At 39.2% G+C, this 19,488-nt stretch overlaps 2 protein-coding genes across 3 annotated transcripts in view; one reads left to right on the top strand and one right to left on the bottom strand.

Moving 5' to 3' along the window:
- Nucleotides 1-19: 19 nt before the first annotated feature.
- Nucleotides 20-19,370, top strand: mrpl21 (mitochondrial ribosomal protein L21). Of its 2 annotated transcripts, XR_007263947.1 has the most exons (8): nt 20-153; nt 6,861-6,921; nt 10,559-10,644; nt 10,931-11,094; nt 11,251-11,303; nt 12,687-12,790; nt 13,123-13,253; nt 17,107-19,370. XR_007263947.1 is itself a non-coding variant. In XM_020519642.2 (7 exons), the coding sequence occupies exons 1-7, from the start codon at nt 99-101 to the stop codon at nt 13,185-13,187; spliced, it is 588 nt and encodes a 195-aa protein (XP_020375231.1). In that variant the 5' UTR covers nt 20-98; the 3' UTR covers nt 13,188-13,552. The 2 variants fall into 2 exon arrangements, 1 of the variants encoding a protein (XP_020375231.1); XM_020519642.2 differs by lacking the exon at nt 17,107-19,370 and having other exon boundaries at nt 13,123-13,552.
- The window catches only part of LOC109919611 (EF-hand calcium-binding domain-containing protein 4B-like), a 29,614-nt gene continuing 29,238 nt past the window's right edge, over nt 19,113-19,488 (bottom strand). The window contains exon 7 of the mRNA XM_048606858.1: nt 19,113-19,320. Within this exon, the coding sequence (XP_048462815.1) occupies nt 19,233-19,320 (88 nt within the window). The 3' untranslated portion in view covers nt 19,113-19,232. The remainder of the gene's footprint in view (nt 19,321-19,488) is intronic.

The raw sequence follows: 19,488 nt of genomic DNA, 5'->3' as shown, positions 1-19,488 counted from the left end.
CTTCCCCAACCACTTCGGCGCTCGCGCACGCCAGTCCGTGCACTTTCCCCTTCCGCCCGGAGCCGTTCGGTTTTGTTCCTGGGGAGGCAAGGGCCAAGATGGCGTCGAGGTGCGTGCGCTTCCTCGGCGGTTGGAGCCGAGCGCGGGCCGCAGGTAAGAGCCGCCTCTCACACACCGGGGGGTAACAGATAGATCTCACACACAGGAGGAAGGGGAACGGCCGGAGGGAGAAACGAAAAGGTGTAAACGCCGTGTTTGGCAGTTGGTGCCTGTCTCTCTGGAGCTGGCAGGAGATAGTCCTCAGGTGTAGACAGACGGAGAGATGAAGGGGAACCCTACCGCGTTTAGGATGAGAGCGGAGGTATTAGAGTAATCCAGTATTTTTTTCACCCATTGTACAGTTTTCTGGGAAAATGCCGATTGGTTTTTAAAAGTCTGTTTATGTGAGTGGAATGGTGTACATTGGGACACCCACCCCCCACCACCTCCTTCAAGGCTTGTTATCTGGGTATTCTCTCGTGTATCCCTTCACTTGGGAAAGTCGGTGTAGACTCTCCTACTCTCGGCCCCTCTCTGCGCTGCAGGGATTCTGTCCCCTTAAGTTGTGAAACTTAACAGTCATAGAGCTGTACAGCCCGTAAACAGACCCTTCGGTTCAATTCATCCATGCCGACCAGATATTCTAAATTAATCTAGTCCCATTGGCCAGCATTTGGCCCATATCCCTCTAAATCCTTCCTATTCAAATACCCATCCAGATGCCTTTTAAATGTTGTAATTGTCCCAGCCTCCTCCACCTCCTCTGGCAGCTCGTTCCATACACACACCACCCTCTGCGTGAAAAAGTTGCCCTTCAGGCCCCTTTTAAATCTTTACCCTCTCACCTTAAACCTGTGCCTTCTAGTTTTGGACTCCCCCCCCAAACTCGGGGGGAAAAGACCTTGTCTATTCACTCTATCCATACCCTCATGATTTTATAAACCTCTATAAGGTCAGCCCTCAGCCTCTGACACTCCAGAAAAAATAGCCCCAGCCTGTTCACCCTTTCCCTATAGCTCAAAGGCCCCAACCCTGGCAACATCATTGTAAATCTTTTCTGAACACTTTCAAGTTTCACAACATCTTTCCTATAGCAGGTGGACCAGAATTCCACACAGTATTCCAAAAGTGGCTGAACCAATGTCCCGTACAGCTGCAACATGACCTCCCAGCTCCTGTACTCAATGCACTGACCAATAAAGGCACGCATGGGCTCAGAAAAGATTCACAATGATGTTCTGAGCCTTTGGGAGAGGCTGAATAGGCTGGGACTACTTTCCCTGGAGCATCAGAGACTGAGCGGTGACCTTATACAAGTTTACAAAATCATGAGGGGCATAGATACAGTGAATAGCCAAGGCCTTTTCCCCAGGGTAGTGGAGTCTACAACTAGGCAGCATAGGTTTGAGGTGAGTGGGGAAAGATTTAGAAGGGACCTAAGGGGCAACTTTTTCACGTGGAGGGGGTGCATGTATGGTATGAGCTGCCAGAGGAAGTGGTGGAGCCTATACAATTACAACATTTAAAAAGCATCCGGATGCATATATGAATAGGAAGGGGTTAAAGGAATATGGGCCAAATGCTGGCAAATGGGATTAGATTAATGTAGGATATCTGGTCGGCATGTACAAGTTAGACTGAAGGGTCTGTTTCCATGCTGTATAGCTCTATGACTCTTAAGTGTCTGCCACAACGTCTGATTGACTGATTGTTGATTGATTCATTGTCACTTGTACCGAAATACAGTGAAAAGCTTTGTTTACAAGTGGTACAGGCGGATCATAGCAAGCAAAGGATGTATAGATCAAAAAGACATAGAGGCGTACAGGTTACATTATTTGAGGCTAGAGTCCATTCAACAGTCTGATAACAGCCAGAAAGAAGCTGTTCCTGAACCTACTCATGCGTGTGTTCAGGCTTCTGGATCTTCTACCTGATTGAAGAGGTTGCAGGAGGTCATTACCAGGGTGCGATGATTTTGGCCGCCTTTCCGTGGCAGCGAGTCATGTACATAAAGTCCATGGACGGAAGGTTGGCTTCCGTGATGGTCTGGTCTGGGCTGTGCACACCACCTTCTGTAGTTTGTTACGGTCCTGGGCAGAGCCAGGCCATTATTCACTCTAGACAGTATGCTTTCAATGGTGCATCTTTAGAAGTTGGTGAGGGGCCTTATGGACATGCCAAATTTCCTGAGCTGCTTATGGAAGAAGAGGCGTTGTTGTGCCTATTTGACTGTTGCATTTACATGGGAAGTCCAGGACAGGTTGTCGGCTATCGTCACTCCGAGGAACTTGATGCTCTTCACACTCTCAACCTCAATTCCATTAATGTAGATGGGGGTGTGTTCTCCTCCTTTCTTTCTGAAGCCAATGAACAGCTCTTTAGTTTTGCAGATGTTGAGAGACAGATTGTTTTCATTGTGCCGCGACACCAAACCCTCTATCTCCCATCTGTATTTGGACTCATTGTTGTTAGATATATGTCCCACTATGGTGGTGACGTCAACGAACTTGTAGATGCCGTTCATTCGGAATTTGGCAACACGGTTGTAGGTGTACAGAGTGTACAGTAGAGGGCTGAGGACGCATGCTTGGGGAGATCCAGTATCGAGTATTATTGTGGAGGAGGTGCAGTTACATATCCTCACTGATCTCTATTCACCTGTCTCTTAACCTAATTTACCAGATCACTTTAGCTCCCACCGCTTTCGTGGTCTCATAATTCCCTTATTTAAGCTGAAAATAATTGCCATGAACCCACTCTTCTCTCCTTCACACTGAATATAAAATTCAATCATATTATGGTCACTGCTATCTGAACGGAAGTGTTGGCTAATTAATTAATCCCGACTCATGTCACAATCCCAAGTTCAGTATAGCCTGCTCTCTGGTTGGCTCCAGAACGTATAGTTTTAAGAAACTATTCTGAAAATATTCTACAGACTCCGCATCTACTCTGCCTTTGCCCTTTCAATTTTACCATGATTGTCACGTTGCCTTTCTGACAAGTTCTAACTACTTCTTTCTTTATTATCAACCCTACAATGTGGTTCTATGGTGGGGCCTATACACAACTCCCACAAATGACTTAACAAAGTGTGGAGCTGGATAAACACAGCAGGCCAGGCAGCATCAGAGGAGCAGGAAAGCTGACGTTTCGGTTCTGGACCCTTCTTCAGAAATGGGGGAGGGGGATCTGAAATAAATAGAGAGAGGGGGAGGCGATGATAGAAGGTTGATAGTGGAGCAAATAGGTGGAGAGAAGACGGACAAGTCAAGGAGGCGGGGATGAAGCCAGTAAAGGTGAGTGAAGGTAGGGAGTTGGAATGGGGGTAGGTCAGTGAGGAGAGAGGGGCGGGTAGGTGGGATGGAAGACGGACAGGTCAAGGTGGGGACGGATGAGGCTAGTAGGTAGGAAGTGGGGGTGGGGTTGGTCAGTGAGGTGGGAGGAGCGATAGGTGGGAGAAAAGATGGACAGGTCAAGGAGGCGGGGACGGGGGGGGCGCTGGTCTTGGGATGAGGTCGGGGGTGGAGAGATTTTGAAGCTTGTAAAGTCCATACTGAGACCATTGGGCTGCAGGGTTCCCAGGCGGAATATGAGGCGCTGTTCCTCCAGCCTTCGGGTGGCACTGGAAGATTTCTGAAGAAGGGTCCAGACCCAAAACATCAGCTTTCCTGCTCCTCTGATGCTGCCTGGCCTGCTGTGTTCATCCAGCTCCACACCTTGTTATTCTCAGACTCCAGCATCGGCAGTTCCTACTATCTCCCACAAATGACTTCTTGCTTAATCATTTCTCATCCCTGTCCAATTTCTACATTATGGTTACTTGAACCTGGGTTCTCCCTCTCTATTGTGTTAATACCATCATTAATTAACACAGCCACGATTCCATATTTTCCTTGCTTCCTGTCCTTCCTAAATGTTATGTACCCTTTAATATTTGGGTCCCGCTTGATGTCATCTTACAGCTGCATTTGTAAGGCCACGATCATGCTTAATTATATCAATTTGTGCTATCATTACATTGGTGTGCTTTGAATGCTACCTAAGTCTAGGTGCAGAGCCTCCTGGAGTAAAGCATCCAGCAATATCCCCCTCTTTGATGTGTTGCACTGTCTACAATCACACTCTTGTGGGCCCTCGATGTCCTTTATGGGACAGAGGACAGCACAATGGCCCGGTAGTTAGCACCGCTGCCTCACAGTGCCAGGGTTTGATTTCAGCCTTGGGTGACAGTGTGGAGTTTACATGTTGTCCCTGTGCCTGAGTAGGTTTCCGCCGGGTGCACTGGTTTCCTCCCACAGCCCAAAGATGTGTAGGCTTCGTGGATTAGCCATGGTAAATGAGGGGTAATGGGGGTACAGTTGTAGGCTGGGTGATTATTTAGATGGAAATAGTGTGCAAGCATGTTGGGGAAAAACTAGATGATTGGCTGTAACTAACAATACTCGTTTGAAGAGCTGGTGTCAGCTGTGATTCTGTAATCGAAGTTTTATTCTGGAATCTGACCTTTCCAATTGTATCATTAGCTGAGATGTCAAACATGCATCTCCAAATCCAAACACCATTGTTTGTCCATTCTTACTTATTTTAATCAACCTATTCATCCGTGTGAAAACAGGTTGGTCTTGAACCTGGACCTCTGGTTCAGAGGTGAGGACACTACCATGGTTCCAGAAGGCCTTTGATCAGTTTATACGTATAGAAGAACAAGATATTTTCTAGTCAACCCCCTCAGGGATGTTATTACACACCTCTAAAGCAGGTGGAACTTGAACCCAGGTCTGCTGGCCCAGAGGTCAGGACATTACCACTGTGCTCTAGAGCATGTATACAGAGTGCAAATGAATCCCCAATTCCTGCTCGCCACCTGAACACAATTAAACAGTCAATTAAATAGAATTAATATAAATGACAGTAATTCTACATCGGAGGGATTTGCATCATCTTGTCCCATGGAATACCTGTTATTTGAGATTTCGTCACATTGTCATTTCGTCAAACAGCATGGAAACAGACCCTTCAGTCCAACCAGTCCATGCCAACCATAATTCCATACTAAACTAGTCCCACCTTCCTGTGCTTGGCCCATATCCCTCCAAACCTTTCTTATTCATTGTACATATCTAAATGTCTTTTAAACATTGTAACTGTACCCACATCCACCAGTGTGAAGAGCTCTGAAAGTTCATTCCACACATGAATCACTCTCTATGTAAAAAAAAATTGCCCTTCATGTCTTTTTAAGATCTTTTCCCCCTCACCTTAAAATATGCCCGCAGTCTTAAAATCCCTCACCCTAGGGAAAAAGACACCTGCCATTCACCATATCTATACCCTTCATTATTTTATAAATCTCTGTAAGGTAACTTATCAACCTGCTAGGCGCCAGTGGAAAAGGGTCCCAGCCTCCTCTTATAACTCAAATCCTCCATTCCTGGTAGCATCTCAGTAAATCTCTTCTGAACCCTCTCCAGCTTAATAATGTCCTTAATGGGTATATAATGGATTAATATTCTTTATTTCAAAGCATTCTTGTAGACAGTTTTGGTAGTGACTACTTAATTGGGAGATTGTCACTCAGAACACAGTATGTTTACACAGTATGTTTAACTGGCACAACTTATGAGGAAACCAATTGTGTTTTAGATGAAGTATGGCTACTTCCCTAATAATGACATGTCTATTCAATAGTAATTGTGCACTTTGTTTAATGTCCTGAACTTGATTTGTGGGTTTATACCTACTGGTCAGTAATAGAGTGGAGACATATTCATAAAACAGAATGATAGTCATTTGCTTGCTGTGACAGTATTTTGATAAGATTATCCCATTTAATCTGACTCACCTGCTTTATTCCCATAGCCTTGTACATTTTCCTTCAATTATTTCTCTGGTTCTGAATAGAATATTGTTGAATACATTTCTACTGCCTTATCAGGAAGTGTTCCACAGCTCAACTCATTTTATTAAAAAATTCTTGTGTTGCTTCAGACTCTTTTGTGAATCATTTTAATTTTGTGCCCTTTGGTTGCACACTCCTGCCACTGTAAAAAGTTTCTCATTATTTATTTCACCATATCCATTTATGGTTTTGAACATCTCTCTCAATTCTCTTCTTAAACTCCTCTGTTCTAAGCAGAACAATCGCAGAATCCAATTCCAGTCTGTCTAAATAGCTGAAATTCCTCTTCCCTAGTATCATTCTAGTAAATCTCTTGCACATTCCTCCCTTAGCCTTGAAAGCTCTCCTAAATTTGGAGCTCAGAACTGAACATAATACTCCAGCATAGTCCTAATCAGTATTTTAGAATGGTTTGGCATAACTTCCTTTTTCACACACTGTTTCTCCACTACTACAACAAAGGATTTCAAATGCTTTTTGGCAGGTGTTATACAGAGTGTAGAATGTTAGCCTCAATAGTTAGTGAAAGTTGTAACCACGCGCATTAACCAAAAACTGAATATCAGTGGGTGTAAGGGAAAATATTTCCCATGATAAACAGGCCTTGAATTTGATCTTAGATAGGGAAGGGTGAGAAACAGATGGATAAAATTGTTTTATTTGAGGAACAAAAAAGACGTTGAACATTTAATTGGACTGAGAGAGGCACAGTACGTGTTTGGATTTCGACAGAGGACATAGAAGTATAAATTATTTTTTAGCATGAATGCTTCCAAAAAGCAATGAGAACAGTACATGTTTCATTCAAAAAAGAATTTGTGATTTTAAATTATTTACACAATTAGCAGTTTCTGATTTAGATCCATGGATATGTCACATGCATATAATGTGTAACAAATAGCATTCTCTCTTACAGTGTCTTCGTTGTTATATACGGCAAGATATCAGAGTTCTCAAAGCAGTGTGCTTCAACCAAGGTAATCGGTTACTTTAGTTGCCATTTCTAAAGCAATCTTCTTCCACCATCCTTCCATGTAGTGCATTTAGACTATAACTTAATGCATAATAAAAAAAAATTATTCTACTCTGGTTAAACTGCCATTATGTTAAAATATGCGTCATCTGATTACTAACTCATCCCACAATAAAATCAGTTTCTCCTTTTGTGCAGTACAAGATTTCCTATGACAAAAAACATCAATTGTTTTTAATATATTATGTTTATTGTAATGACCATTCCAAGGCACTCGACAGAAGTACTATGAAATGAAGTATAAATTTATTTGCAGAATTCATTTATGGCAAAAAGGCCTGGCACGTGTGGGTGCAAACTACCTGCTGACAATGTAATTTATGGCTGTCACTCATTTCTCGGTCTAGGAAAACAATTCAAACTTTGTGATTTTATCTGTGGTTTAGAATTGATTTTTCCTTTCTCTTTTGTTTGGCAAACATTTTTACTAACACTTTTGGTCTGTTAAGTGTTAGTAGAACATTGACAATATAACATTACTAATGTAGGAACCCTAACAGAGGTGGAGTCACAGACAAAATGATCACTGTTAGTGAGTCAGTAATTAAACATCAAAGATCAAGATACAGTGGTGGCGTCTGTGGTCACAACTCAGAGGTCCTGCAAATCATGACCATTAGGCCACAGAGATTAAGAATATTTGCCATTCACTTAGAAGCAGTCTTCTTTTTAATTCTTCAGTCATGCCACTATTGAGGTCTCACCTAACGAAAACTGCCACACAAAACAGCATGGTGTAACTTGTTGCTCAACAAAATTTTTGGCCAAGGTCAGTTCTCCAAAGGAGACCAATGCAAAAATAAAGTTGCCATTAGCATCTGCTAACACCATCAGTTGGAGTTTAGTATTCGAGAACAAGTTTGTAGGCTAAAAGGTTGGCATTTTGCGTGGGTAAGCTTTCGATTGATTAACAGGCATGATTGACTGGCCCAGAAAAGACGATCACAATGTAATAAAGTAAAAAGCAACAACACTAAGGAACTCATTCTTGTAATATTCATTTTTTAAAATAATATTATGAACAATATACATTTCATCTAACACAATATAACTATGCACCATATCATATTGACTGCGGTACTTGGCGTTGAAATCACTCTGATGACCGTTTGAATCTCTGAGCAGTTTATCCCAACAGCCTACCTGTATAAGATTATCACATGAATCTTTCCTCACCATCATCATTATCAGTAATATTAATAACTTTGGCATCATGACTCTGCAAGTAATCTCTAAGTACCAATATTGTGAAACTTTTTCATTTTCACATTATAGAAATGCTTCTTTTGGCAATATTGGGATTAAGTTCATTCCACACATCCACTAGCATTGCTAGTAGTGAGGGTGCTTGCGTGTTTCTGCTCCGAGTGAATGTTTCCAATATCCAGTTGTTCTACATCTTTCAGAGACTGTCTTTGAGAGCTTTTGGTATGCATACATCCAAGGCCAGAACAGCAATGGTAAGCCCACCAGGAAAAATGCCACATCGATATTGGTTGATCTCACATCACAGACTACATCGTTGACAAGGTGGAATCTGAGTATCTCTCAGCAAAGCAAAGATTTTTCTTTGTGCGGTCCTTCTGGTCTCAAACTCAGTGTTTCTTTGCAACCACCTTTCTCATAAAGACAGACAACACATTTTCCTGAAATTTCTGTTCGAGGACAGTTTGCAATTTTTTTTCCCATTGTATCATAGGATATGAATTTTGATGGCAAACCTTGCATTTGTTGCCCTTTCCTAATTGCTCAGGAACTGAGTGGCTTACTTTAGCTATTTCATAGTTTAGTTAAGGGTTAACCACAGTGCTGGGGGTCTGGAGTCGCACATAAACCAGACTGGGTAAAGATAGCAGACTTCCTTCCCTAAAGGATATTACTAAATTAGATGGGTTTTTATTTTTGACAGTGGTTTCATGGTCACCATTACTGCAACAAGCTTGCTATTCCAGATATATTTTTAATTAGTGGGATTTGAGTTCAACCAGCTGCCATGGTGAGATGTGAACTCAGTCCACAGCATCTTATCCTAGATCTTTCGGTTTCTTAGACCAGTGACATTCCCACTACACCATATCACCATTGGCTTTAATTTTGTGCCATCCACCATACAAGATCATACTATTATGAACTACAACTTCTTGGGGCGAATTGTATTTAAAACATTGTCCTTTATCACCAATCTTGATAACAGTCACATTTGCTGGCATATCAAAGTTCATCAGTGTCTGATCCATTTCTCCATTGACTAAGCACTCTTTTCTTGATGTCAGGTGACAAGATGATGGACTGTAATGATTTTACCATTAAGTTCAGTTAGCAGACATTGTGACATTGTTTTTGTTTTCTGATAGAGAACTAAAACGTGCCTTTTCATAAATCTCGTACAGCATCCTAGCACTGGCCTTAAGTCCTTGGGGAAGTGATGCCTTGTGGTATTATCGTTGGACTGTTAATCCAGAGACCCTGGTAATGTTCTGGGGATCTGGGTTTGAATCCTGCTGTGGCAGATAATGGAATTTGCATTCAATAAAAATCTAGAATTATGAATCCAACTCTGACCATGAAACCATTATCCATCTTTACCTGGTCTGGCCTACATGTGACTCCAGACCCACAGCAATATTGTTGACTCTTAACTGCCCTCTGCACAGCTAGGGATGGGCAGCAAATGATAGCCGGCCAGCAACACCCTCATCAAATGAATGAGTAAAAGAAAAAGTTCTAATTTTGCTTCTCTGAGGATTTCAATTCAGTTGATTCTGTGGCTGATAATGACAATTTTGCTGATGTTAGTTAATCCATTCTGCCACTTTTGACTCCAGCTGTGGCCCCTTGCTCAATTGTCCTCTACGGGTGTTTTTTGGCATCTTTGAGAGCATTGATACTTTTCTCTAGTCTGTAATTATTTTCACATAAATATAAAATTCTGTTGCTGCCCCACAATGGTATTCTCAGTGAATACTGCAACTTTCAATTTAAACTGAGCTGCATTCTTGTTAGTCTTTTCAAAACACATTGTGACAGACCAATATAATTAGTCTTGTTAATTGGCTGGGAGATTACCTCTCAACTTGATGGGAATATCAAAAGCTTCTCATGCATTCTTTTTAAAGGAATGAACTGTAGTAATCATCAGTAAATAATTAATAATCAACATGGTTTGAACTCTGAAAAACTACGATCAAATTTTAAACAAAATTAACTTTTACAGTAGTAAATATGGTATCACTTATCTTTGTTAGAAAAATTTATTTTAAGCATACAATATACTACAGTGCGTGCAGTCTCTTCAAATTATTGAGACAACAGGGCTGAACAAGCAAGTTTAATGCTTGTACATATAGCATTTACCATACTACCAGAAATAAAGCCTGTCTTGTTTTAATTGTGAGATTGATTTGTACTTCTCACAATGGTTTTGAATGCCATTTGTGTTAATAAACTGAAAAATCATTTTGAAAGCTCCAGTTTTGAAGTTTAGAACATGGATTTTATAACTGTGATGTTTATAAGAAAGTGTATTAATTAAATTTTCTAATGCTTTAACATTATTTTTGATTTTAAATTAAATCCAACAGAAAAGAAGCAGTAACATCATTGTCAAAACCACCTTGGCCTGAAGTCAAGTTGCCAGATCCTGCAGAAGAGGCAAAACATCACCTTGGTAAAAATTGTAATTATGCAATTTAGATGAAGTGCAGGCATTGCGGTATGCATCCCATTAAGATATAACCTGAAATATTCTCCCTCTGCAGCATTTATAAAGCACTTGGCATCTCATCGCTGCCGTAGCAGCATTGGATGTAATTTGATACAGAGAGTTTAAAAAATAGCATGAGATTTTATCCAGTCAGCTATCATTTGACAAATGATGAGAAGATTTCTGAAGTGAAACCTGCAAATCATGGTGTCAATAGACTAGTTTTATCAGTTAACTTTTTGTTTTGCAGAGGTTGTACAAAATGTAAAGACTCTGATTTCCACGGGAGCATATGGCAGACTGTTTGCAGTTGTCCACTTTGCTAGTCGGCAATGGAAAGTAACCAATGAGGACTTGATCTTGATAGAAAATCATATTGAAGCAGACTGTGGGGATAGAATCAGATTAGAGAAGGTACGGGAATGAAAGTGATTTTTGAAACTGTTTGCATCCATCTAATCAGATAAGTATCTTCATCCTTATCATGGATCTGAAGACCAAATGCATTATCAGACAGTTCTTGAGATGATTCAGTTTTTTTAAAAATAATGAGTGTGTATGATTTTGTAGGTTCTTTTGGTTGGTGGGAATGACTTCACACTAATCGGTCGACCACTTCTTGGGTAAGATTTAGCTTATAAAAATTAACAAGATTAATACACTAATTTGAGATTATATATACAATTACTATGCAGAAAGCATCTTCTGACTTTTGACCTATGTGCAGGAAGAGCTATACAAATAAAATAATTTGATTATTTAGAAATTGTTGTAAAATATCTTTTTGTTGAACGTTGCAGTTATTTCCTGTTCTGTGCGTAAGAGAACAGATCAAATATTTTCTTGCAACTCTTTACTTGTGCTGATGCAATTGTTGGCTTATTTGGGAAACTCAATTCACAGTTAATCTTAGCCTTGCAGTGAAGATCTGTTTCACTGATAAGTAATTACCTTTCTACTAGAGAATAAACACATTCACTGGATGGAGCTTTAAGTCCTCGTGTTATGAGCATGAGTTGGATCCATTTCCAGGCCCTGATCCCATTCTGACTTAGATTACTTACCTGCAAGATCATTCAGGAAGGGTCCACTTTCCAATTAAAAATGTTTAGTAGGTCCGAGTCTATAGGCCCACTGCTAGAGATGGCAGCAAATGGGAGAACAAGCGCACCTCCACGTTGAGGTGTCCTCTAAGGAGAGGTAAATTCAAATAAATTAACTGTGACTGCAATTGTGAGGCCACTTGTGAAAAGGGAAACACTTTCACAAGATAGCTGGCTGCAGAAGCTGGGGCCCACTGCCTACAAGCATTTGCCAGGTTTGATCCTCAGTGAGATAGCCCTTCTGCCACTGAGAAGATTCCCCTTGCATATCCAATATCCTAGACATGGGTACTAATCTGTACAGATTTGCTAGCTGCTGCTGAGAGCCGGGTAGCCTCTGCAGGTGATAACCCACCTCTAGCAAGTTTGTCCAGAAGCAAGAACATGTCAGGTCATTGGGCTGATGCACATTTCTCATAAATTCCTGCCAGTCCTGCCTTGAAACCTACACCGGAGGGACTGGGAATATTCTGTCCATTAGAAGCTAATAGATTACCTTTAGTGACTGCATTAGTAGCAAAGAACTATTTTGAATTGTAACATCATTCAATATTTTGATTCACCTCAAAGCTTTGCTATTGGATACATTTGTTGCCATAAAAAGTGATTAGCAACACCTATGAAATATAGCAATCAAACTTGAATGTGACTTTTGCTCATCAGGTACCAGTATTGAAGACTTTACATACATGGTTACTTCCTAATTCAACCCTGTAAATATAGACTGTGGCTGTCTCTGTGGCTCAGAGAGCTTAGGGCTGCTGATTAGTTCAAAGGATTAATCACAATGTTCAGATTTCATGAGTCACGGTTTGGCCCAAAATCTGATATATTTCACTTCATCTGAAGGGCAGGGGACATATTACTGTATTGAAAATGCTGTTTATTACACTTTGTTCTTAGGCGGGACCTTGTACGAGTGGAAGCAACTGTCATTGAGAAGACAGAATCTTGGCCTAAAATACACTTCAGATTCAAACGGAGAAAGCGTTACCGTAGAACAAGGAGTAAGTAAAAATTTGCAGTGTTTAATAATGGGAACATCAGTTTTGATTTTAATATATTGTTACTAAATGTAGTGTTTCATCTGTGGTGCTTAAAGATTCTTCTGTATAAGACAGTTTAGAATTCTCCTTTCTCTAACTTTCATGTTTTCTTTGCTCCATGTTCCTAACACTATGATCGTAATTCTTGATGCAGGTCTTAACTTATATTTATGTGTATGATTGCACATTATGTGTATACAAATCTTTACAGAGATTTTGTAAATCCTTAAGTTTTCCACCACTATCACCAGGCTTCATTTGAGTGGAATCATACTTTAATTATTCTTTTACAGTAAAGGTGCAACCTCAGACTGTTCTCAGGATCAACACAATAGAGATTGCTCCAGCTCTGGCCTGACAGGGCAAACAATCTTGCGCTCGGTCTCGGTCAAGTCAAAAGGTGAAAGTGAAAGAATGGCATTCTGTAAGCACTGAGACTGAATATGGTATTATCTAACATTGAGTTCATATCCATGAATGACAGTTGAAATCTTTCGATAGAAATTGTTCTAGATCCGTTGTATGTAATGTGGAAAGGATATACTATATGTGAAAATAAATTTTTTTATAAAAATATCTAAGATTTTTAATAATGTCCCTTTGGGGAGCTATCATGGAAGGAGAGCTATCATGGAAGGAGAGTCTCACTTGTCCACTGTAACATTATGATAATGGGGATAAGTGCAACAGTGCACTTGTCGATAAATGTAGAAACTTCTGCAACTTGTGTGAGCATCTGTCTTTCATTGGATTTTGTGGGGTTCTGTATTATTCTCAAGAACTTGATAAAAAATGCCAGCTAGATACTAAAAACTAAAGACAGAGATAGATAGGTTCTTGATGAGTAAGGGGATCAGGAGTTATGGGAGAATGCAGGGGAGTGGGTTTGAGAAACTTAAAAGCCACAATCGAATGGCAGAACAGACTTGATGAGCTGCATGGACTAATTCTGCTCAAAACCTTATGGTCTTATGTCTGTATTTTCTCGTTCTAGTCGGAATCCCAAATTAGTGATCAGGATCTTGAATACTAGATAACTTTTTCTCTCCAGTGCCTAAATAGTTGTTGGTTACAGGATGTTAGAATTCTGTTCAAAACTGATTAGCCAAAACTTTCATGGACAGAAATACACCAATAAAATTGTTAAAATCCAGAATTCCAGCAATAAAGGAAATTGATCTGTTCAGTCACTGTGAAGCAGTACAAGTTTGATTTGTTACTTAATTTTTTTACACATTTATATCCTTGATTGCTACTAACTTGTAGAACTAATGGTGTGATACATGCATCTGCACCCTAAACTAAGGGAAAATTGGGCTGAAATAGAATTTGACTTTTGTACTACAGTATAAGTGAATTATATGAAGTAAGGTCCTCAATAGTGGATTCACCTTTATTCAGTCATGGTTCAAGTTTCAATGATTAAAACAGCAGTTTCAAGAATTTTTTTAAAAATTAATGCCTTTTTTTATTTTTCTACAGTTTTAAAGTAAAATAGTTTTGATGTGATCATTCTCTCTAGCACAAGTTGAATGAACAAGAATCCATTGAAAACATTTTTCATACTGCTCAAACTAGTGTAGTACAATGGTAGAAAGAAAAGAACTTGGATTTAACAGCCTTGTCGCATTGGGACTTTCTTCACAAGATTGAAATAGCAGATGAAATTAATTTGAACCATGCCAATTAAGAAGGAAATGTTAATAAATGATTGGGACATGAAACTCTTCAAATAGAACAATGGAATCTTTAAGATCAGTGAACTGGCCACAGCTGCTTCTCCTTAATCCATAGATTGAAAAATACAAATCCCCAGTTTATTGTACTTAAGTACCAGTGTAGGTTAGGGGTTCCAGTGCTGACTTGGGAATTGAACTCAAAAACCTCTAAACCACCAGGAATTGTATTATGCTGATAAATAAACAGCAAACAAACAAAATAAAAAGCCATCACAGCAGTCCGTTGGTGTTGCTGGCAGTGAACGGAGTTAAATCAAAAATTTTGTCAGTAAAAATCTTGAATCTGTGAAAGTAGCCATGAAATTTTGGATTGTCATGAAATACCAACTAGTTCTTTCAGGATCACAATATCCTTCACTTAATATGCTGTCCCCATCCAGTTTGATCTATGAGCCTCCAGTTGTACACTAACCTGGGATACTTTAGAAGACAGTAAAGTGCCCAGCAAGGCACTCAGTTGATTCGAAGTGTTACACTGAAAAATAGACTATATTGTGGAAGAACTCTCAATATGGCAATGGTTCAAGAAGATAGCCCAACACTATTTTCCCAGCATAACTAGAAATGGTCAATAATTACCAGCTCTCCCAGTGTGACTTTTTTTGAATTGAACCATGCCTCCACAGGAGTCTATTTTTTCAGGTCAGAGGGGGGAAAATATTTAATAATTCAAGCATTTCAAATCAGCAAAATAATTGATTACAGTGCATTATTTATTGTGCAGTTTCAATAATGCTGGGAAAGAATGCAAGATGTCCTGAAAACTTTTAAAACAAAACATTTCCTTAAGTGAAGAAAAATCAACAGTTAATGTTTCAGGTGCAGTAACCCTTCCTCAGTTCCGAGGAAGGGTCACCAGACCCGAAACATTAACTCTGATTTCTCCTCTCAGATTCTGCCAGATCTGCTGAGCTTTTCCAGCAACTTCTGTTGTTGTTCCTGATTGGCAGCATCTGCAGTTCTTTCGTTTTTTTTTCACATTTCCTTAAGTTCCTATTCAAGGAGGTTTCTAGCACAAGACCAGTGAATTACTACTGATATGGTAGAATCTTTATTTAAAAAGTGATAAAAGCTTCCTAGTCATAAAAATTGGCATCCAATTATTATACACTTTTGCCCACTTATCAACAAAAGGAATTCACTGATTGAGTGAGTAGTGCTTTGGGAGGTCTCCAGAATTTGATAAGGTGTTATATAAATGCAAGTTTTTTCTTACAAAGATCAACAAAGGTACATTAACTGCTAAAACCAAAGCATCTGAAATTATACAAGATCAAATATTTCTCAACTAAATGTTAACATAAATGGACACGATTCCTAACACAATAATAGTTTATTCCCATTAAAATAGAGACATATTTCTGGCATGTGAGGTGGCATATATAAAACATGAAAGAGGAAACACTAGAAACACTCAGTCAGGCAGCATCTGTGGGAAAAGAACAAAGTTACAGTTTTTTAATGAAAGATTATTGGGCGTTTAAAGTTAACTTTTTCTCTTGTCACAATGCTGCCGGACATGAATTCCCATTATTTTCTGATATCAAATTTCCAGCATCCACAGTTATTTGTGTGAAGCATTTTGTTGTTTGTAGAGTTGTTGGATCAACACCTGCTATTTTTCATTAAACCTCAAAAAAAGTAAAGAACTTTAAATGATTATAGCCTGTTGTGTGCAGGTGAAGTCAGCAAGCTTTTGTGTGTGACATCACAACGCACACTGTTGCAGGACAATTAATGGATAGGTAACCCACAAACAATAATGAACAACAATTTATAGCATTAACAATATTCAGTACACAGTTTGGTAGTACAGACATGAAATTTGCTGAAAAAAAAAGTCTTTTTGCCAAAGATTTTCATTTGCACTCATCAAGACAAATGCAAGAATGCCATATGTCAACCGATCATAATTTTTATTACAGGATAAATGGGTACTTCCTGGTTAACAGGTCACTTCCGTTTAACCAAGGCATTGCCATTGAGAAAATCACAGTGGACTATAGGCTCTCCCAGCTCCTCTGTAATTCAAGGAAGGCACAAACTTCCACTACTGTCTACCTAGTCGGGCTTTACTGGTGAATACAAATGAGGAGTTTTATTGCTTCATGTGTAATTAGTGCCCCAGCCACAATCTCCATGCTGAAATAGAACACAAAGCTAACTTGCAAGACAAAGGCTATTCTGATCAGATTATCATTCATTCAGTATCACAAAAACTTGCAAATAGGCCAAAGACAACCACTTCCAATCCTGAAAAGTACCACCTCAAGATGTACTGGAAAGGCAAAGTTCTCAGTAATTTGAGCAATAGATTAAGAAAGTGGTTCCACACTGTTACTGTGCATTGGATATATGAATGATGTTTTCCTACTAGCAAGATGCTGCAGTCAGTCCAAAAAAGTGTTCCTTCTACCTATGCAATTGAGTGGCATTGTGTGTGAAATTCATTGCTGGCACAATACCAGGAATGTGGGCCAAAATTCTCAGTGATTGGCTAATCAAATCTAACAATGTTTCTTTGGTTGTCCATAATAGGTGGAGGATAGGCTATACTCAGCCAGTCCACAATTGCAAAACCCAAAACAAAAGACCTGAAGTTAAATGTGATTACTGAACGATCGTAATTGTGTGCTAACAGCTATATGAACAACCAATTTAAGATCATCAGTCAAGCTCATGCTGTAGTTAATTCATATTTGCTGGAAGCAATATACATTCGTAAGCAGGGAGCCATTTTCTGCGAGCAATGAGAAAATTTTCAACTCTTGTGCCATTTTTGAATTACCTAGGAACTTGGGGAACCCATCACTTTCTCCATTGCAACACTTTGCTCAGTCAACTTACACTCTGATCGGCACTGATTAGTATAGAGCTGCATGTATTGTGAATGTCACCACTAGGTGCCACTGCACCAGAGCATACTCAAACACAGCTTGGCACTGGAACATCAGCTACCTGGAAGAGTCTGACTCCTGAGTTGCTTGCTGAAATCAACAGACTTTTCACCTCCTGCTTTGATGATTCTTAAAAACATTTCAATAAAAATTCAAAACTTTCTAAGAACTACTTTCAAAGTCATTTTGTGCAAAGAAATATTTCCCTGATTTTACAGAAACACTTTACAATGTTCCATTTGCTTTAAATATTGACTGAAAAGGATTCAACGTCGTCCTATGGTCTGCTCATACAAGAGTCATCTGTGGTCAGATTGATGGATAGTTGTTTGGTTTAAAAAAGTGTTGGTCTGTCTATCCCCTTGATCAAAATCAATGAGCAATCTGATCTCAAAGGGGAAAAACTCTGTAAAGCTTGGAAATCATTGTAAAATTAAAACAGAATTTAACAGACTCCATGGTAAATACATGCGCAAACGCATCTTGGCAAAGAAGGCTGTGTTATGGTGAAGTGACCTCACTAATTCTGTACATATGCGCCTATGGCCATTTTGCCATTCAGAATAATTACGCTGATGGTATGAATTGATCATTTGAAATTTTACATTCTTGGATTTGATCTGATAAATACAAACTGAAAAGCATCGACAATCTGTTTCTTTCTCAGCAATATTTAATATTCACTCTGATAGACCAGTTTGTCTTTAAATTGCAGCCACTGTGTCAAACCTGGATTGCTTTCATTCTGAAATGACAGTTTTTCACGAGGATAATTGAACATTTGATAACAATATTGAGACACCTGCAGGAAAATGTAAACTTTTTTTAAAAAAAGCTGATTCAATTGCTGCTGAAACTGTTAATTTTTATCCCCTATTTAAATTATCATTGGTATATATATTTTTAATATGTAGTTTTAAAAAGGTCCAGGTTTTTAGAGCTACATGGGATGGAACACAAACTTTGTCTATAAATTCAATTTCAACAATGTTAGAACAGCACACCCATTACATGGACAAGGTAGTTGACAGTGATTGTTGGAGGGGCTCATATGGCAGTTTTCCCTAAAACTACATTGTGTGCAAAGTTCTGGAGTCTCCAAAGACTTCGTGAGATTAATAAATATTTCACATTTTGTTCATTTTATACAGTTTCAGTCACTAGAATAATTGTTTTTTAAAGATATATTCTACTTGGCTGCATACTTGAACCTATTAATAAACTATAGGCATCATTAATGTATGCTGCTTGTACATTATTGTACTGTAAAATAGCAGTGAATGATGTACACATGCTTTGTTTGGAATCAATGGACACATTGTTGAGCAGGTTAATGTTTCTGTTAACTCATCTCTTGCTATAGGATTGCTTGGCATGATGAAATAATATGTATATTGAAAATGTATCTGTCCTATACAACAGAAACTGGTCCATTCGTTGCCAAATACTACTTCATATGTCAACCACAGGAATATTATTGTCAATTCCGTTACCTCATTGCAATGTATAGTCATGTTAATTCTGAAGTAACACTGTTCAGAACTTGTTATCAGTTTTTTGCCACAGTGTGCTGCATTAAGTAGAAATTGGTATAACAATAGGACACATCAGCACAACACGTATCAAAAACAAGAATGGTTCTAAAGGCAAACATGGTAAAACACTAAGGGCAAGTTCCTATAGCTAAGGAATGTCGAATGAGGCTGCCAAGTTGTTTAAGTTATCCATTTTCTCTAGTGACCATGGCGAGTGGACCTTCCTTCATTTTCATTTGCAGCAACCTTTTTTCTTGCTACAGTCATCGTCTAAATGCAAAGCATCTTCTCTCTGTTTGTCTTCCTGTTCGCTCAGCAATCTGTAAATAGTTTTTGTTTTAAAATGAGAATAAAGCACTCGATCACCATTCCGCTGCATTTTTTCAATGTTTAATCAAAACTGTATTTTTAAAACAGCCTTCAAATTACAAGTACCTGTGCTTTTGTTTTGGGAGAACACTTTTTCATATAACATGCCAACTGGTTTC

The sequence above is a fragment of the Rhincodon typus genome, chromosome 17, assembly GCF_021869965.1.
Source record: "Rhincodon typus isolate 14 chromosome 17, sRhiTyp1.1, whole genome shotgun sequence".
Taxonomy (NCBI): domain Eukaryota; kingdom Metazoa; phylum Chordata; class Chondrichthyes; order Orectolobiformes; family Rhincodontidae; genus Rhincodon; species Rhincodon typus.
This window is presented reverse-complemented; position numbering and strand designations above follow the sequence as displayed.

Coding starts and splice junctions, on each gene's coding strand:
- mrpl21 (XM_020519642.2), top strand. CDS start 99: ATGGCGTCGAGGTGCGTGCGCTTCCTCGGCGGTTGGAGCCGAGCGCGG. Junction 154..6,860: donor GAGCCGAGCGCGGGCCGCAG/GTAAGAGCCGCC, acceptor TCTCTCTTACAG/TGTCTTCGTTGTTATATACG. Junction 10,645..10,930: donor AGAGGCAAAACATCACCTTG/GTAAAAATTGTA, acceptor TTTGTTTTGCAG/AGGTTGTACAAAATGTAAAG.